Here is a 26,244-nt window from a genome sequence, read left to right as displayed (position 1 = left end):
GGTATGCAATCAAAGAGTAAACCCCACGCTGCATGCAATGCCTTCAGCTTTGTAATCGTAAAGTGTCATTGTGCTTTTACTGTAGATAGTTTTCGCTTTCACTTTCCATTGTACAGGCTCTCTGTGATGACATGATAGCAGCATGCTCACCGCTCATAGTGCTGGTCTTACCTGCTGCCAAGGGATGTGGCTGAAAGACGAACCGTGGGTGCCGCATGCTCGCTCCGCGACGCGGTCACTGGAGTAAAGTTCACCTCTGCCGAAGAGCAGGGCATAAGAATCCGAAGCACCAGTTGGCTCCGAGGCACGAATGGCATGAGTAATGTTTAAGCAAGCTGCCTATAAAGAAGAATTATAAGTCTATGCCCAGTGTCTGTTTTGTGCTTTTATTATATAACAATATATTTCTAAAAGAGCCATCGCTCGTTTTCTCTGACACTTTGTCTGTGGCACTGTGGAAAGCCGAAGAATGCATGTCGAAATGTGAAAACACACAGCAGCATACGATTTGCCACCCGCGTGGTTGCCGCATACATTTCTGTTCCCCAAGGAAGTGTGGCAGTGCAGTGAAGCAGACTTACAGGCCGACGCCCAAGGACACGGGAAACGCTCAACATAAAATTTTTGTTCTTGCTTAAAACAAAAATCACTTTGATTAAACCTTCACAAATCAATCCCTTTTGTTTTCTCTTCCAAATGACCAGAAGCATGCATTTTTACTTGAACCACATCACCAATCTACATGTGCCTGACCATAGCCCATTTCACACATTTTGCAATGTTTGCACCCCTTCCACTAATTACTTGATCGTCAACTTCAATACCTTTTTGACACGCTTACTGCCAACTATCCAGCCATGTGACATAGTCATATTGTATCTGCAACCTTTGTAGAATTTTAAAAACATAATCAAAATGGGCGCAGAATTGCTGCATTGCTTCACCACAAAGCACTTCGTGAGACATAGTAATGGCTGCCAATGGGAGAGAATAAGAAAGTGCCATTCCTTTTCTAGCAAATAACAGATATTTAAGGCGTTCCGTGCAGTATTGTATTTTTGAGAGTATTCTTTGACAACCTAGGTTTCTCCCACTAAGGCAACATTCAAATCACTGCAAGAGACAGAAAAAAAATTTTCTTCTATAAATGCTTTACGAGTGCAAATAGTGCACTAAAATGATCATCTGAAATTTTTTAGAATAGAATTGTAGAGGGTCGAGTGCAATGTTTGGGACGTTCGGTATGGAATGACCCTATACAGAACACCTTTCAAATGTTTTTCAAATATTGAGCCACCTTTTTCACCACTACTATGAAACACTGTTGACAGCCCGCTGCAGTGGCTTACCAGCTATGGCGTCGTGCTGCTAAGCCTGAGATTGTGGGTTGATTCCTGCAATGGCAGCCCCATTTAGAGGATTTAGGTAAACGTAAAGAAAGAATGCTCATGCACTTGGGTGCACCTAGGTGGTCAAAGTTGGTTGGCGTAATCATATTGTGGCACGTAAACCCCCCAGAACTAAATTTTAATTTAACATTGTGGATGTTCCAGTATTCGCTACATAGTAAAGTTTCTGTCATTACATTGCACATTATGAAGCGCCCTTTATTAACAGCACCAATGGAGCATTAAAAATAATCGGATTTCTTGGGAACTTTTGTGGCCATGCATTATCAAAATTTAGATTTAAAAGTAGTCAAATGTGCCCTTTAGCATCTACGTATACTGTTTAGACTAGGATGAAAATGCGTGTTGACTGCACTGATGGCAGAGCAGCAAAATCACATTCTTTAGTGATATTGCCGCTATTGTAACAAACAATGTTGCAGTCGAATGTATCCGGGGTTAAACCCATGAGAATGCACAGTTGCGGCTTTCATAAATAGGGTCAAGCAATACTCATTGCCATATGTTGTGTACATGAAGGAAATCGAAGTTGCATGATTGGGGTTAAGTGGGAAAAGTCTGGCTACCAAAGCTACGCAGCACCGTCTGCATAACTTCTACTGTGGTAGAAGAGAAATGTGCTTCATTTCTGCTTTAGTTTTATGGTTGATTTTGCATAGTTGGCTATGTGATGTTCTTGAAAAATGTTCCAAAAACATTCACACTTCCAAATAGTTAATACTCGATTTGAGGACTGGATCAAATAGGACATCTTATTTGTTATTTGAAATTTATAAATATTTACACACCCCTATATATGGAATCTAGAGGTGTGTATTGGATCCTTGAGGTCACTTTCACTCACTTGCAATTGCACATGCTCTTTGCATCTTTTATGCATGGTAAAGGCATTCACATTTGGCATTACCTAGATCCTGCATTGCCCTGGAGTTGAATGACCTTATTTTCATGTGTATGGTGCTGAAATGATGGAGGCGATTGACAGCCTTTAGTGGAGCATATCTGTAACTTGTATTGCTAGCACCCAAGTTGATAAGCGACTCAAATATCAGGGATATCATGTTTACTTGTCTAAGACCTGTCCTCATCTAAAGCTCACACCCGCACTTCACTGACACACTTTTCCTACATGGACGAGGCTCTAAGATATTCTGATATATCAGGCAATTGGAAAAAATAACGAATTTCAATAAGAAAAATTTTTTTTGTGAATTGGTGACCAATGATATGGTTTCATGCTGTGTTGATATCTCCCCATCGGCGATACGAAGCAAAGCCTGCAAAATTTTCATGCCCACTTCCCCTCTGCAGCTGATGTCACCTGCTGTAGGACAACACTGTCACCAAAATCGCAGGTGGAAGGAAGTGAATTCTCAGTCTCCCTCTCACTTCAATGCATCTGCAAGACTCGAGATTAAGTGACCTCCAACACTAAACATGTAGAAAGACAGTGCACATGAATCCACAGCCATCTTGGCTTGCCCAAACTTTGCACCCACTGCTAATTACCTTAAAGATAGGGCATGTGGACCTCTGTGCTCAGCTGTGCTGACAGCCACATGCAGGGCTCACCTGCCCTGCACTCACCCTCGCCTTTGCAGTCTTAAAAAGATGTGGCATGCATCAAGCCACCATCCTCTTTGACTCACCCCCCAGGCCCTCAGCATATGGCCCGTGAGACCCGATAGTATCTTACTTCAATTTGACTTTATACGGAACATGATGGCGAGAGGGTCTTGCTGCTATGCTTTGAAAGCCACTCTCTGTCGCACAGCACACAATATGAGAGGTGCGTTTACAAGCAGCTGCATGTAATTGAATCGTTTGACCATCTGCATCCTTGGCCGTTTTGATTTATTGCCTCGGTGTTTCTTCGTGGTGGCACTGAAATTTTGTTATACTGAAATCTTGTATAAACACAGTTCTTTACATTGAGGTTCAAGATACATGGTGCCCTATGTACATAAAGTTATAAAAATAGAAGTACTTCATTATTAAAAGATTATTAAAATCATAGATTCCTTAAAAAATTCGTCCTCGTGTGGTGCTAATGGCATTAACTCCAAGGTTTTAAAAAGCACTAAGCACATCAGCAGTCTTTTTCTAACACAAATATTTCAACAGTCTCTTGCTACGAGATTGGTTCCTACTGACTGGAAAATTGGTAAAATAATTCCCATCTTTAAAAAAGGCGACTGTACAAATCCTAGAAACTACCGTCCAATTTCAATCACCAGTGTTTGCTCGAAACTGATGGAGCACGTTACACATTCCCACATCGCCACTTTCCTTTCATCTGTCAATTTCTTTCATCCTAATCAGCACGGATTTCGCAAAGATCATTCTTGCAACACACAACTTGCTCTGTTCCTACACGATTTGCATTCTCATGTTGATCGCAACATCCCCACTAATGCTCTCTTTCTGGACTTCAAAAAAGCCTTCGATAAAGTGTCACATATTCTTCTCCTGCATAAACTCTCACACCTTAGTCTTCACCCAGACATCTTTGATTGGATCCGTGCATTTCTAACCGAGCGCCTTCAGTTTGTTTACGCTAACTCGATCTCTTCAATCCTATCTCCTGTTCTATCCGGTGTGCCCCAAGGCTCTGTCCTTGGGCCTCTCCTCTTTCTCATATATATTAATGACCTTCCACTTATAATCCAACATACGCCTTTTTGCGGATGATTGCGTTTTATACCGTCAAATAACAAATGCTTTGGACTGTTCCGCTCTTCATGAAGACCTCCTCCAAGTCCAGGCATGGTGCAGCAAATAGTACATGTCCCTCAATATCAGTAAGTGTTCCCATGTGTGCTTTCATCGACGTCTTAATTATGTAGTACCGCCTTACTCCCTTAACAACTGCACTTTAACACAGTGTGAAACATTTAAATACCTAGGCGTGCATATATCTAGCGACTTATCTTGGACCCATCATATAAATCAGTTAACTAATTCCTGGAACCGATTACTAAGTTATCTACGCCGTAACTTGTCATCAGCATCTCCCTCAGTCAAACTGCTAGCATATAAAACCTTAATCCGAACTAAACTAGAATATGCTTGTGCTATTTATGACAACCATCAGGTAAACATGATTAACACCATTGAAGCGGTTCAGAACCGAGCGGCCAGATTCATTCTTTCTGACTACTCCTATAACACAAGTGTTTCAGCCTTAAAATCCAGGTTGTGTCTTCCCTCGCTCGCTTCTCGCCGCAAAAGTGCTCGTCTTCTTTTATTTTTTAGGTTCTTTCATTTACAGCCCACAGGTAATCAGGTCATCATTCCAGCCCATCATTTTTCCCGTCACACACATCCTAATGCTGTGTATCTACCACGCGCCCATTCCACTACGTATCAACGTTCTTTTTTTCTATACAGAGCCCGTCAATGGAATACTCTTCCTTCTGACATCGCCCTCATCACTGACATTTCTCGTTTCAAAGCTGCCATCGAAGACCATCTTTCAAGTCACATTACCTAACCTGACACGCCATTTTTTCAATGTGCCCACCCCTCATGTAATGTCCTGTTCAGGGGCCTTTGAGGTATAATAAATAAGTAAATAAATAAATAAATAAATAAATATCTAGAATTTCTTTATATTGAAGTTTGTTATATAGAGGTTTAACTCTATTAGTTAGTAGAAAGAATAACTGGCATGGACAGGTAATGTGGCAATGCAAACGTAGGCAGTCAAGTATCAGAAATGATCTACAAGTGATGATAGAATTACATGGAAAAAGATATCCAAGTATTGATCATAAAGATATAACCTTAAAATTTGGGAGACATGCTGATGCAATACAGGAACCAGTAGCCGCAGAATGCTTAAAAATTAATAAAAAGCAAATGGTAGAGCTCACAAAAAGTATACAGAAGAAAATGGGCATGCTTCCTACAGAGTCTGGGAATGCAATGAACTGGTTGATGCCATGCAGCAGGAGATATGACAAACGCGGCAAAAATATCTTTAGAGTGGGAAGAGGAAATGGTGCAAGTGGTGGGAACAAGGAAATAAAGCAAGCAGTAGAAGAGTGTAAGCAGGTGTTTGTGGGTCATAGAGAAGCCAAAATGCTGGGAATACACAAAAAGAGGTACTGTATAGACGGAACAAGTGCCGAAAAAAGAAATGCTTGGCGAGTGTGCTCACGCAAGCAAAAAGTTAAATGGACAAGTGAATTTTGGGTGTGTGAAATTTTCAAAACAGACAAATGCATACTAAAAAGCTTCTGAAACCATCAAAGAGCACTTGGAGGTCCAACTAAAAATTCAGAAACAGCTATAAGGGATGAAGTTCGTAACATCTTCAAAGAAGACGCACTCGGCACGTATATAAGAGACGTTATTAGGAATAACTTCCGCAAGAAGGTGTAGTCAAGACTCAACCAAATGCAACAGAGAAGCCTGTGATCTAAAAATTTAACATAAAAAGCTTTTATGTAATAAAAATCAAAAGAAAATAGCCTGACAGCTAGACGAGATGAAATCTTAATGCAGATAATCAAACAGTTGAGTGCAAAGAGCAAGGCACAGCAGACTAGTACCATAGAGCACGTGAATAAAAGAAAGAAAATGCAGATTGGCTGGTGTGCAAGGAAGATGAACCTCATCTGCAAAGGCAAAAGTAATAAGTGTAAGATGAGCTCGTACAGGTGCGTTACAGTAACATCAGTAATATATAAAATAGCAATGCAAACCATAAAATTAGTTCTCAAAATATGTGGAAGAAATTATGCAGATCCCACACACTGTGGGAATCAATGTAAGCGAAGCTTTCTCTGCTGCTTGCATTGAGTGATGATAATTGGCAGTAATGTCTATGGCAAATATTTAAGTTCATCAGTGCTTAGTGCAATACTAGAGTGGTGAGTATATGTTCAGTGTTACTTGCGTACACTACTAGCATTTGTCTATGTAGTGCGCAGTGTTTGCTTGGGGCAATGTTGTGCACTATTGTTCATAGCTTACAACAAGGTTAGCACTGTCATTGCCTCGCACAGCACAGTGCATCGTGGCAGAAGTGCTAAAAATTGTAATTAAATTATGGAGCCTTATGTGCCAATCCCACTATCTGATAAGGAGGCATGCAGCAATCGGAGACTCCGTTTTAATTTTCATCACCTGGGATTCTGTAACATGCACCAAAATCTGAGTTGAGTACGCAAGCATTCTTACATTTTGCTCCCCCGTCATATGCGACTGCCGCAGTCGGCGTCTAATCTGCAACCTCAAGCAACACCATTGCCACAAAACTACCGCAGCGGCTACAGAAGTGTTGATTTGATAGGCAGCTGCTTCCGCAGTGTCGTCTAGATGCTGCTTTGCTTTAATGTGGCATTGTGTTTGCACGCCCTATGTCACTTGTCTTCTTGACAAATTTACATGGTGTTCATTTTTCAGAAATAGTATAAATGTACCATTGCATACCTTGAAGTTAAATTTACCCAGTTTGTCTACAACTGCTGCCGTGTATAGTAGTAATGTTTCCTTGCCTTCTTGTGTCAGATTTTAATACGCGTCTTGGGAAAAACATGTTGTGGCGGCAGTTTGCTATTACTGTGTCAAGGTGCTTTGACCAGGAAAGATCCTTTGTTATGTACAAGCCCAGGTAATTGTACTGCGTTATCTCTGACAAAAAAGTGTTTTCTGTGCCATAGCGATACAGTAGTGGCTTCTTTTTTAATGTTATCCACATATATACTGTCTTTTCAATATTAATGCACATTTCCCATTGTTTACACCATTCAACTACCTTATTAATGTCCCTGTTTAAGGCCATGTTGAAGTTTTTGTGATTTGCATGAGAAAACATAATAAGTCACACTTCAGTATCAAGTCTTCATTGTTTTTGTGTCAATTCGCCATTTCCTGACTACGACAGAACCCATTTACTGCCTAAAAATAATGACACTGGCAATTATAGCGACATGCCCGTTCAATTTTGGGGTTGGGGTGTTAACATAAATTTGGCTGCTTTTCTGGCTTGACAACTCCAACCTCACAAACACAATGCAGCATGTGTTTACAGAGTGAGTTAAGACACATGGTTGGCTTTAATTCTGGAAAGTTTAAAGAAATTCAAAGATGACCATTCTTTCATTGATTTTCAAAATGTTGCATTTCTTGGAGACGTGCCATGTACTTAAGCATATTTGGCTAGCGTTTGATGTCAGTCTCAGCAATTTTATTTAGCACACTTGTTAATCTAATATGTGGAGATGCTCCGGGAAATTTTTAAAATTCTGACTTTCATACATGTGGAGCAAAAAGATCTAAAATTATACCATTATTGAACAATGTGCCATATTTGTAATGCTTTTTCTTAAAATAACGGCAACAGCACTGCAAAGTAACAACATTTTGTCAACGCACTCTGTCCATAGTATTTCACCAAAATTTTTCACACCCACAGCTACAATAGTTCTTCTTCTGCGATCTCATTGGAATCCCATTTTTGTGCAGTTTGCAAAAACCAGTTTTGACTGAGTAGAGGCTTCTGAATTTTTTTGGTGAGGGCAAAATAATTTTTGTGAAACTAAGATTGGATTCATGGTCCCAGGGACTTGGACTGCAAGCTATATTTTTTCGGCAAAATTAAAAGGGGTCAGCGGACATGCACCAACATTCTTAACTGAACACACCCAGCAGCAGCAGAAGCAGCAGCAAAAGTGGAAAAGTCGATGAGGCAAAAAAAGCTCAAGTTTAATGAAATAATACAGTGGGGGAGCTACAAACAGGGTTCGAGCCAAGCAGATGCTTAGAGGGTAATACAGTGTGTCTGTAAAGTCATAGTGCACTTTTGACCAATCACAGGGAAGGAACAAAACAAGATAGAAATGTGAAATGTTCACCAAATAAAAGGAAGGCTCTCAGTTTTCTGTAGTATAATGTGCACGGGTGTGCGCGCACACAGCTGATGATGCAGCTGCAACCCGAACTGCGCCACATGCCTTGACATGTTGTGTGCAGGGTCACAATTTCCAGAGGGGGTCGTCTTTCAACATGACGGCACTCTTGCACACCATTGTTCGTGACCTTCTGGATAGAACATTGCCCCAGCAGTGGATAGGCAGGGGTTCTGTCAAGCCACCACAATCCCCGGATCTGACGCCATTAGACTTTTACTTGTGGGGTTATGTGTAGCAACGTGTGTACAGTGAACATATCAATGACAATAATAATTTAAAATAGAGAATCATACACATTATTCACTCTGTTACACTGGACGTCCCTATCTGTGTGTGGAAAGAACTTGAACATCATTTGGATGTGTGTAGGGCAACAAATGAGGCTACATCGAACTGCACTGAACAGGTATAAAACTTGGAGAGTTTTCCTCTTATTCTGTGAAGATTTCACATTTCTATTTTGTTTCATTGACTTCCTTTGACTGGTCAAAAGTGCGCCATGGCCTTACAGACACTGTATTTTTGTACTAACTCAGTGCACAAAAATTTCAGTTGCTCAGAATAGGCCTTTATGAGTGCTATTTCTAGATATAAGAAAGCTTATGACAACGTGGACAGGGAATTGCTACGGAATATTCTCAAGCACGAAGGCATAGTTGAAGATTTTGTGAAAACACTGAAGATGTACAGGGACAACCAAGTGCTAATTGTATGGGAAGGTCGGAAATGTAATGTAGTGGAGTTGTGAAAATTCACCAAGGACTGAAGAAAGAATGCTCTCTGTCTTCGTTATCGTTCTTTCTTTATGTTGAGAGCATAGAAAGACAACTAGAAAGCAGTGAATCACACTTTGACTTACCTTACATCCGTAATGGGCAAAGGTTGCAACAGAAGGTCCCTGGGCTGATGTATGTGGACGACTTAGTGCTTCATTCATTTTAAACCTCACCAAAAAACACACGGACAAAGAAGAGCACAGGACCAGCACTGACTTCCAACAACATGTTTATTGAGGCCTGCACAAATATATACTATTTGCAACACGCTGAAAAATAGAAAGGAAGATACGGTAGGCGAGCCATCGTCAATCAACTCCTGTTGTGCCTGTGTCACAAGCGTAAAACTATGCAAATGTAGAAACACAGTATGGACACAGTCTAAACTGAATAATTGAAATTAATTGAAACGTATTCAAAGATTTCTGTGGCCATCTGATCGCTGTACCTTCTCAGCACATGTGTGTTTTCTAGGCATGGTGAGCAGCCACACTTCGCACAATGAAAAGCTAGATTGCTACCAGTCTTAATCTTGACACTGTATGCATGCTCACATAAATGTTCATTAAGACAGCGTCCCGTTTGCCCTATGTAGGTGCAGCCGCAAGAGGTAGGAGCGATATAAACTACATTGGTTTTACAATCCACAGGCTTTGCGGTATGTCACTTACTACACAACCCAGGCGTTTGCCGGCGATCGCTGACTTTCTTGCACAACTTTCCCAATTTGCTAGGTGTGGTAAACGCCACCTTAACACTGGCCTGGCTTGCGGCTTTCTTCATGCAGTAGGTCACACAATGTAGATACAGGATTGCAATAGTCTTGGTTGTGTTCTTTACCACTTTGCACAGTTTCTTAGGGGAATGAACCTCTTGCAATAAAACTTCCGTCAAGGATGACAGCAGTTGTGCTGGATAGCCACAGGTGCCTCAAGCCGATGTACTTGGGTGTCAAAGGTGCTGGACGTTAAGTTAGGGCAAGAGCGAATGACAGTATTTCTGAGAGCCCCTAGGGCTACAAAGCGCTTCACCACTTTTGAATGATTGAAAGTGGAGGGGATAAGGTGTTTCTTGGGCCGTGGCGCATCCAACACGTGTGCTTCTTCTTGAGGGGCAGTGCAAGGTCAGTGAAGTGGCTTTGGCCAGGCAAATCCTTTGTGAATGTCAACCCTCGAAAAATGCGCTTGAATTTTTCAAAAACCTTGTCGAACAGAGCAGTGGGTTCTTTTGGGTGGGCAGAAAGGATCACAAATAAATCATCAACATAATGGAACACTTTCACAGGATCTGGTAAGCTGAGGCGATCCTGGAGGAGACTATCGTAATGCGCCAGCAATAAATCATTCATTATGGGCGCAGTGCGAGAGCCAATACATATCCCGTTTTTCTGCACATGGAACTGTTCATTGTGCAAGAGAACAGTGGATCTTAGGGTAGACCTGCAGCAGATTGAGGAAATTTCCCAACGTTGCTGTTAACTGCATTCTGGAGCTGGACCTTGGTGTATTTCGGCAGAATCTGCAGAGGAACCACGCAGACAGTGACGGCCACCACGGAACAAGACCCCTTCTTTATTCAGAGGCATGTATATATACAGGTGACATTACTGGCACCACTGGTAACGTGTAAGGGCAAACAGAAACTGAAACTGATATACTACATATTCCCCTCCTTACAAGAACAAGGTTAGTAATAGTTAGTAGATTGGGTGTTGCTACACAGATATACAGTACAGCAAAACCTCGTTAATTCGAAGTCATCGGGACCGCGAAATATCTTCGAATTAAGCAGGTTTTCGAATTAACCAAACACAAAAAAAATGTAACCCAGGCAAAACATTTCACTGCAGGAATGTAATCTTCAAATATTGCACCTGTGACCCAGGCTTTCTTGTTGTGCCAGTAGATAAGCTCATCCCTTGGTGGCAGCCGTGCAATTTTAAAGCAGCGAGGCTTCCCACCCTTTCCAACTACGAGCAGTGGTAGCTTGTGTTTACCGCACATGTTCTTGCCGAACAGAACAATAATTATTTCCTTGCCCTGCTTTCGACACTTGACCACGATGTCCTTCGCTGTAAACGTTTTTGTGGGCAGCATCTTGTAAAAAAAGGGCTGCCTCGTCAAAGTTGTACACATCGTCTGTACCGTACTTGCTAAGCAACGGAGCCGACGTGGTTTCTTCCAGTCATCGACGACGCTCTCGTTTGCACTGCTGCTCCAACTCCTTGGCCTTCTCCCGCAGTATCGTTCCATTTACAGGAAGTTGGGCTGCGTTTGCTTTCTGTGGCCAGCAAAGTAAAGCTGATTCCGCATCTTGGTACATGGGAGCCTGTACTCGTGACCACTTCGAAGAATATGTCTTGCTGTAGGCATCCAGTACCTTCGACTTGTTCTTCAATAGTGTGGACAACGTTGAGAGGGGCATGCTGTGCCTTTCAGCCAACTCAGTCTTGGAACACGTGTTCTTACCTGCTTCTTAGATCAAGCAGAACTTCTGCTGCAGCGTTAAAGTCTTATACTTTGGCATCTTCACTCACTGGCGCTTCTGCACAGTTCAAAAAAAAAAAAAAAAAAAGAACACTACGCTAGCTGCAATACCCCTAACCACCACGCACAAAGAAACTGCACAGACAGGTGTTGCACGTACACACGTCGCCGCAGGTGCAGAGAGAGAATGGGCAAACGGCAGCCAGCAGCAGCGGCACGGAACACGCGCTGATGCTGCGACCACTGCGACTGTGAGGAGCGTGCGGAGTGGGGGACGAGACCGCATGACAAAAATTGGTATGCCCGCTGCGTTGCAGTGAAGCATGTCTTCTCTGCGGGTGCGCGTTTCGGCGGTGCACGAGGCCTACCATGAACTGATTTTTGTGCTAACGGTACTACTGGTCAGGCGCTTAGTCTATAAATAATTGCGATTGCTATGTGGCGTCGGCTCGTGGCTCCAAATGGCCGTCGTTTTGTCAGGTTTGCAGTGAAATGGGGATTGAGAATTGCTGCATAGCACCCCAAATCTTCTAATTAACCGTGTTGGCCTAGGCCGCCGATTCGAATTATCCGCTCAAATTTACATTGGAAAATACGGGACCGCAGAAAACCTTCGAATTATCCAGGATTTCGAATTAACTGAGCTTGAAATAATGAGGTTTTACTGTATTTACAAAAATTTACAAATATCTGCAACCATGCATGGCATGTGCTCTTCACTATAATACTGTGTGGAACAACTATACAGCATGGCCTAGAACAAGCAGTACCACAAAAAAAAAACATTCCCAGAGACACGCAACCATTTGCACAGGGTTCATGCAGCCCTCAAGTTCTCTGGCATTGTACCTGTCTGCACCTAGCACACAAGCTACATGTGGTCCCGGTATCAATCTGGAAGTCTTCTCTTCCTCGGTGGTAGGACCCGATGTTTAAGCACAGTGTCCCCTGGCACAGCTGGCGCTGGAGCTCGTAGCGTGGGCGTAGCTGGTGAGGCTTCGGGTCGAGCTGTTAAGGCATAATTGTTGGGTTGCCGAGATGCCGGCGACGATGTCACGGGTTTGGAAACAGCATTATGCTGCCGACTCCATGTGGCTGAAGCTGCAAGTACCCTGGATAGCTTCAACGCGTTCCAGTTACATCCATCATCAAGCCGAAACGATGATGGACCTTGCTGACGGACTACCTTCCTCAGGTGGCTAAACGTGAGGTCTCCCTTAACTGATATTCCAAGTTTCCTAATTCTGACCTAATCACAAACAGACACTGTTGTCTTGAAAAGCATATTTAGTGCCATTTAGTGCCATTTAGCAAACAAGGACAGAAGGGAGGCAACACCACAATGCGCTTGTGGTGTCGCCTCCCTTCTGTCCTTGTTTGCTGGCGCTAAATATGCTTTCCAAGTCGGTTTACCAACACGCCCAACAAATGGCAACTGTTGTCTTCTTCACAGCCTTGCGACGGTCTGTGTACTCTTTGCTGTAGTCTTGCTTGCTCTTAACTCGTTGGTGCAGACAATGAAGTTCAGAAACAAGATCGCTGAAGAAAGCTGGTGACGGGTGACCCACAACGTCAAGGCGTATTCTCAGTCACCGTCTGTGTAGGAGAACAGACGGTGCAACCCCCGTAGTGGCATGTGGTGTGCAGCGCATACTGCGCTGAAGTGACCAATGAGACCACAATGATAGCAACGTTGACCTTGGGCTGGGCAATGGGGTGATACAGCATGGTGCTGGTGCAAACCACAATGATAGTAGTGAAAGGATGAGTTATATGGGCGCAGATACGAGGCAGGTTAGCAGCTGTCATGCAACAGGCTTGCCTCGGTATGAGGTGCACGCAGGGGCGCGTCGTTGTGTGAAGGAAGGTGGCCGGTTATGTGCTGCACGTTGTTGGAAGCAAATTCTTGAATGCCCTCATTGGCCTGCTCAACTTGTGAAGCTAATGCCACTGCTTGGAACGAGAGAGTCAAGCTCGCAAGAAGAAGGCGTTCGCGAAGGTGCTGGGACGCAACCCCTTCTACGAACTGGTCACGAAGCGAGTCTTCCAGAGACGCAAAAGAACATGCTACAGCGAGCGCACATAGTGCAGCAACATACCCCTGTACAGACTCCCCCGTTGCTGAATACAACGGCGAAAATCCATTGCCTTTGTGCAATGACATTGCTTGTGCTTGTGAAATATTGCTTTAAGGTTTCTATAGTTTCATCGTAAACAGAAGGCTGAGCAGTAGCTTCACTATCCTCACTACGTTTACCGCCAGCAGCTGACTCACCGCTCTGGGTGGCATCCGATGTAAGCAGTAGGCTGGGGAAGATACGTTGACCCTCAACAACAAGGCTGTGTATCAGCAGGGCCTTGTGACGTTCGGGCATGATGTCGCGTGTTTCTATTTACGCCCAAGCCCAGCGCTACCCAGCGCTCGATCGCTGCGCCGCCATGCGCTGCTCGCGAGTACCACGTTTCTAGGTACTTCTTCCCCAAAGCTTCACGGCGAGCGCCCTAGATCCTTGTAGGTACTTGGTGGGCCTAGGGAGATGTTGTGCCTGGGCGCACAATCTGCTCACCCAGCTGTCGCTAAGAGAAAATAGGTGTTTCAAAACAAGCCGCCTATAGGCTGCTTCGAAATAAGAGTTGCGTGCGGATGCTCAGTTTGGATAAGCGGATAAAGGGATGTGATAAGAAGTTGGTTGTGGTGTGCGAGGCGCTTCGATCTACAAAAGCTGGAATAATCGTGGGGCATGGAGGGTTTCTCGCACCACGAGTCACATCATCGCTGCGCTCAAGCTTCCTTATTGATATCACTATCGCTCTTCCAGCAGAAACAATAGCAGTGCGCTGGCGCCATACACGACGCATATTAAACGACTAGGAACAACAACAACAACAAAAAATCTCGCAGAAACTCCTCTGGGAGTTAGACTATGCGTAAGCATTGTGCCACTAGCTCACCTCCGCGCAGCCCGGTGTCATTACCAATGTTATGTAACTTGATTAGGCCATTACTAACGACAGCTGAGTGGCGACACGAACTAGTGCCGACGGCGGCGCAAGGAGCATTGATGACGCAAGCAATTAAAGTACTGCAGGTGGAGGCCCGAGGTGCGCTGATGACCGTTCCGATCATTTTATAAGCCGTTATCGCTCTTCAGCGGATTATTCATCCGCGTGACACCATTGGATTGGTGACACCAGGGTGGTTTGGGCGTATTGCCGGATGGGCGGGAGCAACGTGAGCGGCCGGCGCGATGCAGCCGCCTTGGTGACGTAGAGCTCAACCAGACAAACACAGAGCTAAAATTGCAGTAAGCTACTATATTCTGCTTCGGTGCCGGTGCAAATTTTTGGCAGTGGCATAATTGTCCACACGATTACGCTGCTGTGCAAAATTTACACCAGCAGATAAGCAGAATATAGCAATTGGCTCCGTGTTTGTGTGGTTGAGCTTTGCGCCAACAGCTGGCGCCACCAATCTGGCCTGCTGACGTTTACGCCCCCGTTCACCTGGCAAACCGCCCGCGCTTGACGGAATACGGGACGCCCTAAAATTCTTTATTATTGAGCCACGAATGTACTAAGGCGGCGGCTTATGTCAATGCCGCGTGGGACGCAGCTTGAAAGCGATCTGCGATACCCACAAAACAGTGCCAACAGCTCATAGCTTCGCGCGCTGTGTTCTTGCCGCTTACATAGTCTTGAAGAGACGCGGGTCCGCTTAACTTCAAAGCGATCTGCGAAAGTTACAGAATGAGACGTTAACTGAGAGCAACGCCAGCCCTGTGTTTTCGCCGCTTCATTTCCGTTGAAGCGGAAGGCAGCGCAAAGGCAAATTCGTTCGCTACTGCGGGCGCTATATCGAAAGCGGTCGTCTTATCACGGGACGGACGAAGGGACGGTTAACTCTTTGGGTAAGCATACAATTGCTTAAGCATTCAGAATTAAAATTTACCTACGCCGCCTAAACTCTGCGAATGCGGGCTGGCCCGAACACACTGCGCGCCCTGGCACAGCCAGGGAAAACAGCCAAAACCCAATACACAGCCAAAACCCAATACATCTAGGGCGCGTACCATGGCGCTTCGGCGAAAAAGTACCTAGAGATGTAGTACGTGCGGGCGGCGCATGGCGGCGCAGCGATCGAGCGCTGGGCTTGGGCGTAAATAGAAACACGCGGCCGGGTACAGGCAGGAATGGGAATGGCGGAGCGAGCCCGATACAGCTCACGGCATAGAAAAGTTGCAGGCTCAATTACGCCTCTCGAAAAAATCCCATCCTTGTCTCCATTGTTGTATTTCGGTGGAAGCCGCAGAGGAACCACAAAGATAGTCACGGCCGCAACGGAGGCATGTGTATATATACAAAGCCATGTTGTGTCCATTCAGGGGCATGTATATGTACAGGTGACAACAATGGCACCACTGGCGGCGTGTAAGGGCAAACAGAAACTGAAACTGACATACTACAGACCTCGCCTATCACCTCAATGCCTTCTGCACAACGGCGAAGATACCATTTTGAGGGAGGGAATAAAAAAATTCTTCATGTCTACCGAGAAAGCCTCTGCTCTTTTGATGCTTGACTCCATGAGGAAGTGGACTACCTCTGTGGAGTTTTGCACTAAGAATGGGTCTTTGATCGGTAGCTGCCTCAGACCTTGCAAGAGGCACGACCGGAGGCACTTCTGCCAAGTGAAGAATGAGGGGAAGCAAAATGAAGCAATAATGAAACGCAGAGCACTGTGGAGTTGCAATAAATATGAGGCGGTGCGAGGAATCTGGAAAGGAGTAATGGTGCCAGCACTGACTTTTACGAATGCCATTCTGTGGTAAAAATCAGACATCTTGTTGGGGTTGGAAGTTACCCAAAAATTTCTAAGCCTTCTTGACCTTGGGGGGCCCATGTAAAAACCAAAAGTGAGGCAGTGCAGGGAGACTTGGGTTAGGTCTCTCTTGAATTCAGATAGGCGCTGAGAAAAATTAGTGTTAAAGACTCTGGAATATGGATGGAAGTAAATGGGTGACTAAGGAGCCCAAATATTTGTACTTCAAAAGTAAGGATACAGAATGAAGGAAGAGGTTAAGAAAGTTGGCAACCAAGGACAGGGTAGTGGAAAGTGTAGATAAACAACAGGGAGTCATCAAAGAAAAGTGATGGGAACAGCTAGAGACAGTAAATTCGGTGAAAAGGGTAGAAACAAAAAGGACAATTGAGATTTACAAGAATGGCGAGAGAGAAATTGGAAAGGAAAATCTGTACAATAATACAAAGAACAATTCCTTGCTATTTGAGACACGAGCCAGTTGCCTAAAAACAAAAGCATGCCACAGCAAATGTTTGCAGCAGGGTGACATGTCTGCTGCAGCAAAAATCCTTAGGCAAGTCAGTACATCCTAATGGAATGGGAAAGTATTCACCAAGCGAGACATGTAGTAAATGTTCACCCCATGAAGAACTAATGGAAGCATTAACCGGTTTGCAGTTGAGATAGGAAAGAGACATTTAGAAAAAGCAGGGAAGAAATTCATAGGACCAGTTCCATTACAGGCATAGGTTACCATACGAGGTAAATTAGAGGTTTAAAAAGGAAGAGAGAGAAGATTGAGGAGGCATAGACAAAATGCTAGACAAATGCTTGACAAAGTGCTAGACAAATATCTTCATTATGAAATTTGAAACTGAATATCTATAACTTGATTGGCTTGACTGTCACCCTGCCGTTTCAAACAGCATGGCAATAAACCATCGTTATCATCATCATCACTTGATGATGGCATCGCTATTATATTCTGCTGAATCATATGGGTGCAGTGTAATATCAGCATGCTTTTATGGTTCTGGCTGAGCTGAGGTGTATTGTTAGTGGGTTTAGCTACATTGTGATTTCAGGCACATTAAGAGGGCATCACTGGAAGAAGTATGCATGTAAATTATGAATGTATCACTGTCAAAAGACTTTCAGTAGCTTCAAGGTGACGGTGACCTCAAACATTACTGGAGTACTGCCAGCTTTGGGAGATTGCCAGTGAGGCGGACTCATCAGCCGCCGCAAACCCCAAACCCTTCAACAGCATCAGTTGAGTAAGTATTGGCAAAGCAAATGAGGTACTGAAGTAACAAACAGTCTGCACATCATAAGGCAAAACTAGGGAACTGGATATGTGAGAGGGCAGGACACAAGGAAGTGCTTCTTTGCAGATTAAGGACAGGCCATACCTAGGGCACTCACTCTAACATGCTGACTGGAAGTGATCCTCCAACATGGAGTAGATGCGGCTGTAGCCCTACATTTGTCCAGGTTCTTCTTCGGTGTCCTGAATAAAGAGCAGAACGAAATAAGTATTTCCCCTCCCTGTATGGTGAGCATGTACCTGTTTACCCAGCATTTTTTCTCAGCAATAAACTGCTTTTCAATTTTGACACAGTCCTAAACTTTTATTGCAATAGCAACTATATGGACACTCCAACGACATTTCTACTGCTGCCGTAATGTTCCATATAAAGTGCAAACAAGATAACATTGTCGCCACACTTCATATGCTCTATGTGCAAGTGAAATCTTGCGAGGGTCAGCTGATGATCGTGGCTCAATCTCGTGCGCTCGAGGGAGGAAGGTGAAGGAGAGGAGGCATCCTACTCCGGCGGCTGCTGCTTATGACACGGCCATGCATGCACCACATCTTAAATTATGGGGTTTTATGTGCCAAAATGATCTGATTATGAGGCATGCTGTACTGGGGGACTACAGAAATTTGGGCCACCTAGGGTTCTTTAACGTTTTCGCATTTTGCCGCCATCGAAATGCGGCCGCCGTGGCCGAGATTCAATCCCGTGACCTTGTGCTTAGCAGCCCAATACCATAGCCACTAAGCAACCTTGGCGGGTGCGGGTGCCGTATTTTGAGAGCGATATGCGATGTGGACAAAGTGCATGTGCCGAGTGCTGGTAGCTTCATATATGCTGTGCTTTCGACATTTTGTTCACGTTGAAGCGAGAAATAACATGAAGGTCAATTCGCTCACTGTCGCTGCCACGTTTCCTCACTCCAGCATTTTGTCAGCGAGTTTCTGCAGTCATCGAGCGGGATATGTTCAGGTTTGCCTGTGCGCAGGTTACAGTGTGCTTGTTATTTTAGTTAGTAAGCCAGTGTTTACATTTTTATACAGCCAATAAAACTACTATTCTTAATTTGTATAGCTGTCTACTACTAATTTTTTAAAACTACTATTCTTAATTTGTATAGCTGTCTACTACTAATTTGCTATCGCAACCGAAAGCAAAAAATTTTATGGCCTATCCTTAATCTTCAAAGAAGCACTTCCTGTTGTCTTTCCGTCCTCTTAAATATCCAGTTCCCTAATTTTGGCACATTGTTTGATAATTCAGTATCCCACTGGCTTTGCCAATACTTCCTCAACTGATATCGTATGATGCTTCACCTTTCAGGAAAAACTGAAAGCTGTTTTTTTTTTAGACAAGAACTGACACCCTTAAAAATCATTTGGCCAGGTTATTTGTAGCACTACCTTCAGGTTGTAGCTGCAGTGCAAGCATATTTGAAGAGCACTTGCACGGGCCCTTGCATCGAAGCGCTCTATTGAGGCACTAGTGCTACTGTCTCCTATTCGCCTCGCTTAATGGAAGTAAATGGAATGTAAAATCTTTGCAAAGATTTTGCAATCATAGCACACTTCACTAATCACAGCCATTATTTTAGTATATTTATACTTTAAGCAATTTAGAGAGACTTACTTTAGGTCCCTTTACAGCCCTGCTACATTCTTTACTACCATTAATACCGCATTACACCATGCATTTGGCACTCTTTGAACAGAAGTGGCCCTTGCACCATAAAACCCATTAATCAATCAATCTCTCTTGTTGCAGGTTCCTGAAGGAGCAGTCACAACTTGACAAGGACAAGTAGGCGAACATGCTGTGCTTGCTCCAAAGGCCAAATTAATGTCAAGTGGCACACTCCTTCACTCCCTACACAGTGCACACAAAGGAAACAATTTGGCAACATTGTCCGCAAATGTGTTGCTGATGGCTGTTTCACATGGAAGCATCATCTGGTTATTTGCTCTAACAAAGTTGTTTAGTGTGACAGAGCTATAAAACAAGACGATAGTCTATTGTCCAGCATAACAGCATACTAATCATGGGGAGCAGAGGTGTTTGTAGTGGCTATACTCGTGTACAACTTGTTTAATTCTGAAGGCAAAGTTCTGGAATCAGTAGAGCACTTGTACAACCAGTTTTGTACTTGGTTATTAAAAATTGTTGTCAATGTTGTTGGAGACTGCCAGCCTAGCCATAAAACACCGCTGGAAGCTTTGCCCAGCTTGGGTCCTTCATGTACATGAAGCCCCAATAAAAGATAATTTCATACGCTGAAGATACCATTAAAAGAGGCAAGACATTAGGGGTCGCTTTGAAACAACATATCAAAACAAAGGTGAGTAGGTACACAATTTAAGAACATGAAGAGCAGGCAGTCACAATGATGATGTGCGTAAGGCTCTTTGCCTGCTGGCCAGTAGAAGCCGAAATTGACCGATGCAGCCAAGAGGCTTCCATCTATCCATCCTGTCCTGTCCGTCCATCCATCTCCCGTGGCCCAGGTTGTCTACCTGCTTGGGTTACTAGGTATGTGCTCCTGGTCGTGATGTGTCAGGGGTTGTTTCGATGTTGTCATTCCAGCCTCGTGATTGTGCTTGTCATGCCTTCCAGCCTGGACCCAGTCGCCCAAGTTGTCCAATAGCTTTTGGCAGTAGGTATCGGCTCGTGGCTGTGATACTATCGGGATCATTGCATCACCGTCATTCCAGCTATTCATGCCATCATCATACCGTCGTGATTTGTTGTCACACCGCTGTAGTGATGCCGTCGTGGCTGTTCAATCGTCATCATTCCAGCTTCATTACCTTACTCGTTATGCTGTCGTAGTGACGCCTTGTACTCCGACCCAGTGGTCCAAATAACTTGGGTCACTAGGTATAGGTTTGGAGTTGCGATGCCGTGTGGTCATTGCATTGTCATTCCAGCTTTGTCATCTGACTCCCGTCTTGCCATTGTCATCACGCCATCATCAGACAGTTTTAGTTTAGCGTACACAACTGTAGTGTACACTATATGCTATAGTATAGCGTATGCTAAGCACCGCACGTTCATTACAGTTTTAGTTGCCCTGCGAGATGTTCGGATCTCAGATGTCATATGCCGTCATTGCGGCTATCTCCCCACTGGAGCGATAGGTGGTGCTGACATCTCGAATGTTTCTTTCGTTAGGCTTCGACTTGTTCAAAACAAGAAATGATCTCGCAAACTATGCAAGGTTATCCACAATATTCTGTCGTCGAAGCGGCCTGAGACTGAGCGAAAGCCGTTTACAAAATCATTTGCTACGAACGAAGTGAACTTTACAAAAGGAATGCCAAATTCAATTCGAAGTGGGCAGCCGGGACCACCGCCATGTTTTACACAAACTCTGCAAACCACACAATGACGCTAACGCTAAATCTGAGAAATAGCGTGCATACGCTATATGCTATGGATCGTCTAGCGTTCTACGCATGCGCAGTGACGACCTGCTATTTTATAGCATACGTAACGGTATAGCGTACGCTAAACTAAAACTCGTCTATCGTCATCACGCTGTGCTTTTATCATTGTCATGGCTTCAGTAATGTCATCTGATTATCTTCGTGCCATTGTCAGCATACCAGCTTCGTTTTTTCATCAATGTCAATTTTTCTTCGTCATATCAGACTTATGTCGTTCACTTGTGATTAGAGGTCTCATTGTCGTCGTGCAGGTTTTGTGAGGCCGTTGTCAGCATACACTCATCCCATTGTACTCATGCCGATGTCTTGCCATTGTCGTCATAGATTCTTTTCATACTGTTGTCATGCCATCATTGTCGTGCTGTGGCTTCACCATTGCCATCACTCCAATGTTGTCATCCCATTGTCATCATGCCATCATCGTCACTCAGACGCTATCGTGCATTCATTGTCATACCGTCATCATCATGACGTCTTAGTCATGCAGTCGTCGTCATTCTCACTTAATCTAATTTTCATCACACCATCTTCGTCACATCATCTTCATCATCTTATTGCCTCATGGCACGCCATCGTTATACCATGGTCATAATTTAGGAATCGACGTCTCGTGGTCGTCATGCTGTTGTCGTCATGCCTCCATGCTCATGGGCAACCTTGGCAAGTGAGTGCCATAGCAAAGTGGGATATTGGAGTATGTGGCATATAGCTGACTCAATGAAAGTCTGAGAATTACCACTGCACATGGTCTGTCCTTCTGCTATGTTGCTCGATTGCTATTTGCATTAGTGTCGACAGTCATCATAAGATGAGTTCTGCTGCAATTTATATTCTTCATAAATGCACAGTGATGGAATAATTGCTATTTATTTCATTTGAACATAAGCACACCAGAAGTACCGTCACAAAAAATAATATTCTGTATTGCAGCAGAGAAATGCTTCCTTTTAAAGGGGGCCCTGCTAAACTTTTCAACATGGTAAGCAAATCGTGCAACATGCGCTACTGTGCTGCTCTAAATATCCGATCCAACTATTACCCGAGTAGGAGGGTACCGGTTTGGGATAGTTGGTAGAAGTCAATGACTGTAGGCTTTTGCACACAAATGAGAATGTAGCAGCGTGACTATTGCCTTCAAAGCAGGCGAAGAAGCAGATGGGCTCACTTGTTTTAGTTTAGCAAAGCTGCAGGTAGCACGAGAAGAGAACATGCTAGCGCGCTTGCTATGAGATGCCGTGGAGTCGGCCGCTCCAGAGATCCTGCGACATCATGGCTGGTCGGCTTAAATTAAACAATGGCCGTGGCGGCTACCTCGTTGCACTGCCTGCCACAAATTGGTGACCCGAACAACCGAGCCCGGCCATGCCAGCATCAACCCACAAATTGGTGACACCAGACGACCGAGCCCAGCCATACCAGCATCAGCACATTGACTCAACCAAGGCAAGTGAGGTGGCCTCATGTGGTCCGGCATACGTCCCGCGTTTGTAGGGTGTCCAGGAATTATACATCGACATACCGGACATATGGTTCATGCAGCTGGACAGTCATTTCCTTCTCAAGTTTCCAGGTTCTGGCTGCAGTCCAGGCTCCAGTTGTCATCCCCTGGCCCCGACGTCTACGAGACTTGCGGGCAGCCGTCCTTGCTCAGTACGTCACCTCGAGCGCTCACTCACAACAGCTCTTGTCATTTCAACCGTTATGTCATTCCGCGTCTTGTCAGCCCACATCGCCTGCGTCCACCCTTGCCGATTGTTAGCACACACCAGTCCCAGCATCAAACCTCTACCAATGCCTCTACTCGGTACGTGAGCCTCCTCCCTGCAGGGTTGCCAGATTGGGCTACTTTTTATGCGGGTTGATGTCGCAAATTCCGAGTTGGCTACATGGCTATATTTGGGATATCTTTGTCTTAAGGACTTCCGCGTCTCGAGGACCACGTCAACACTAAAAAAATTCGGGAATGCCGGTTGATGAAAAGCCAAAGCTCATTGCTGCTACAAAGTTATGCAAGCAATCTCGGAGGCTGTGTTTTTAGGCAATGTTAGTGCTGGGAGGATGGCATTAGGTCATGGCTGCCATGTTTATATGTCATTTCAATGCTAAGCCACAAGAGGAGACACTCAGCGAAAACTGGCAACAGGAAACACATCACAGCTATTGTTAATCCCATCAATTAGTTGATGGGAGCATCGGGGAAAAAAAGGCAGCGTCTCATGTGACGTGTAGCTACCCAGATGACTCCACACAGAATCGACTCCTGCAATGCACGGAAGTGACGTCACCTTAATAAATTAAACTAAAAACAATTCAAATAATTAAATCTTACTAAACAATGCATTGAACTTGCAACAATATGAGAGAAAGTTGTTTCATACATTAATTACTGCACATATTTTAATTAAGCACTTCATCGCAAGATGTTTTCAACTATATTGTCATGCGTTTCTGTATAACGATAGTTAGCGTTCAATATTACAATACAGCGAAATATCACATTAGCTATCAGGTACCTGCATAGAAGGAACGCAGTTTCATTGAGTCTCATGTGCCGCATCCCTCGCGTGTCACCTGAGAGCCCAAGTGAATGCGGTGGTGCTGCATGCACGCTTCTCCACCGTTTTCTCTGTGGGCGCCGTCACTTGGCGAGCGTGTGTGCAGCAGACAACAAGCACTCCAAGCGTACAGTACATGTCCACGTTGGCAGAACCACGTGCTGTGGTTGCAGCAGTCGCTGAATGCTGCAATGTGAATTTATATACAGTGTGACGGATACATGAAACCAGTCGTCGCACTCTCACTCGTATGTTTCTTCAAAGGGTCCGGCCCATATGAGTTATTTACTAGCTGTACTACCATAGGAAAGTCCGTCACGGCAAGTCGTTTGCAAGATTGAAGCAGCCAGTGAACCAGTCTTGACACCGCGTTTGCTGCAGCGCCGTACGTCTTATTGCCATCGTAGCTTTGCAAACATTACTGGCTCGGATTGCAGAGAAACCGATGTGGCCGCCACCAAAGTGCACAATTATAAACACCTGTAGAAGCTTTCTTTTCCTGCATCCCCGGTATTAGCCGTGTCCTCGTGTGTATTGTCTAGTAATATGAGCCGGCCCTTGAATAAGTAATAATAAACTAGTAAACATCTTAAAAATGTAATCAAGACTGTGTTATGAAAGGTGACTCAGTCGTGGGCCTTTCTTGTTGGACCTGGAAGGCTAAAACAAAAGAAAACCCATGCTTTGCCATTGGCCAATTGTCAATTAAGAGAGCACATTATGAGGTCAAGCAAAGAATGCACCTGGGTAGAGTGGGAGCTCCACATTTCAAACATGTTTCCTAGTTATTCACATCATTCCGATTCTTTTATATGAAATGGCTGAACAAAAACAACTCAACTGCAAGTATGCTCCACGTTATAGCCATTATCATTCTGAGCTTAAAGTCTCCTTAAATTTCTGTAACAAGTCTGCCCCTGGCACTTGATCAAATTATACATACACAAAATATTAAAACACTTGCACCCTGAAACACTAATGATCCTTTAAATTATAACAAAATCTGGCATTTCCGGCATCTTCGTTCTGCATAAAAAAGAAAGCCATTGTAATTGCTTAAGCAAGCAAGCGTAGGATCCACGTTTACCAGCTGTGGTACTTACTGTAACTGTCTGTGCAAAGCCTTCCTAGACTATGCATTCTATAAAGCTTACTTAATCTGTGTCGATGCGGCTTTAGGGAGGGCAAGTTGATGATTAACCGCAATTGGTATACACTGAGCCCATTAGATTCTATCTATATTACGAGATATAAAAATTGCTCGTGAGACAGCTTTATGTTATCTTGTCAGACTTACCTGAAATAAGCATCTGTGACACGCTGAGCATAACAAAACTCTCTGAGCCCATCTCGCCCACAGAAACGCGCCACTCGCTACTACTTGAATTGCAAGCTTCACACGATGCCATCAAGTCCATCAGTACAGCACCCAACGTCACAATAGTGCAAGTCACTCTCGATCACTTAATGTAGTGAAGCACCTCAAACAAGTTACAATTAAGAATGCGACAAATCTGTCAATAAATCCACAGACTCGAGAAGTCCGCACATCTCAGTGTTGAGTGGCAATGAGTACAAGTGCATAAATGGAATTGGTTCAACCACTTGGGTAGACCAATTGGCCCAATCACCTTCATCCCGCCGTGGTTGCTCAGTGGCTATGGTGTTGGGCTGCTGAGCATGAGTTCGCGGGATCAAATCCCGGCCACGGCGGCCGCATTTCGATGGGGGCGAAATGCGAAAACACCTGTGTGCTTAGATTTAGGTGCACGTTAAAGAACCCCAGGTGGTCAAAATTTCCGGAGTCTTCCACTACGGCATGCCTCATAATCAGAAAGTGGTTTTGGCATGTAAAACCCCAAATAATATTATTATCAATCACCTTCATCTGTGACACCTATCTCTATTTCATCCATATGATCCCCATGGTCTTCACCACACACTGAAATCTAACCTCTGGTTGGACACATGTGCCTTACTTCCCTGATATGTCTGCTTCCTTCCCTGTGGCCTTACCCGGGCACAGGAAGTATCTCTTCAGAAACTTTGCCCTGGTGTAAACCTTACACCATCAACCACCTGGGCTTGGAGATTGCCTAAAGTTTACTAAGAAATGTGCCCCAAGTGCTCAACTCCTGTAGCAACATCCGTGGCATATAGCCATGGGGGCACAACGGCCACGTCCTCCCCCTTCCCCGAAATGTCTGCTAGTATGCGGCTGGCGAAGCCACCTCCCTCCCTCCCTCCTTACTCCCTCAACCTCTCTGCCCCTAGGCAAGTGCGTCACTTTGTAGCCTTATGCTAAGGTTCACTCAGATCCTGAGCACCGCTGCCACACTGTAGTAAAGTACACGTCGAGTACTCTGATCTATTTACACAACAGACATGCAGACTGCCATTCACAATGCATGTCAGGACCATTGCTGCCAGATCTTAAACAGATCGATCCTTGAAAATCGTTTAGTGACCCTTGGTAAGCTTTTGTCACCTTGACAGTGGCAACGCAAAGAGTACAACACCTCATTTCTTTAATTT

At 44.4% G+C, this 26,244-nt stretch overlaps 1 protein-coding gene across 2 annotated transcripts in view; it reads left to right on the top strand.

Moving 5' to 3' along the window:
• mRpS23 (mitochondrial ribosomal protein S23) overlaps positions 1–19,882 on the top strand; it is a 77,582-nt gene extending 57,700 nt beyond the window's left edge. The window contains exons 4-5 of one of the 2 annotated variants that reach the window (XR_012826913.1): positions 11,766–11,888; positions 19,476–19,882. Coding sequence is in view for 1 of the 2 variants with exons in the window: in XM_075686890.1 (XP_075543005.1) it covers positions 19,476–19,515 (40 nt within the window). In the remaining variant the exon portion in view is untranslated. The remainder of the gene's footprint in view (positions 1–11,765; positions 11,889–19,475) is intronic. The other variant, XM_075686890.1, reaches the window with a different exon arrangement.
• Positions 19,883–26,244: the final 6,362 nt, after the last annotated feature.

This window comes from Dermacentor variabilis, chromosome 3, assembly GCF_050947875.1.
Source record: "Dermacentor variabilis isolate Ectoservices chromosome 3, ASM5094787v1, whole genome shotgun sequence".
In the NCBI taxonomy this organism is placed as follows: domain Eukaryota; kingdom Metazoa; phylum Arthropoda; class Arachnida; order Ixodida; family Ixodidae; genus Dermacentor; species Dermacentor variabilis.
Note: the sequence above shows the minus strand (reverse complement) of the source record. Positions and strands in the feature narration are given on the sequence as shown.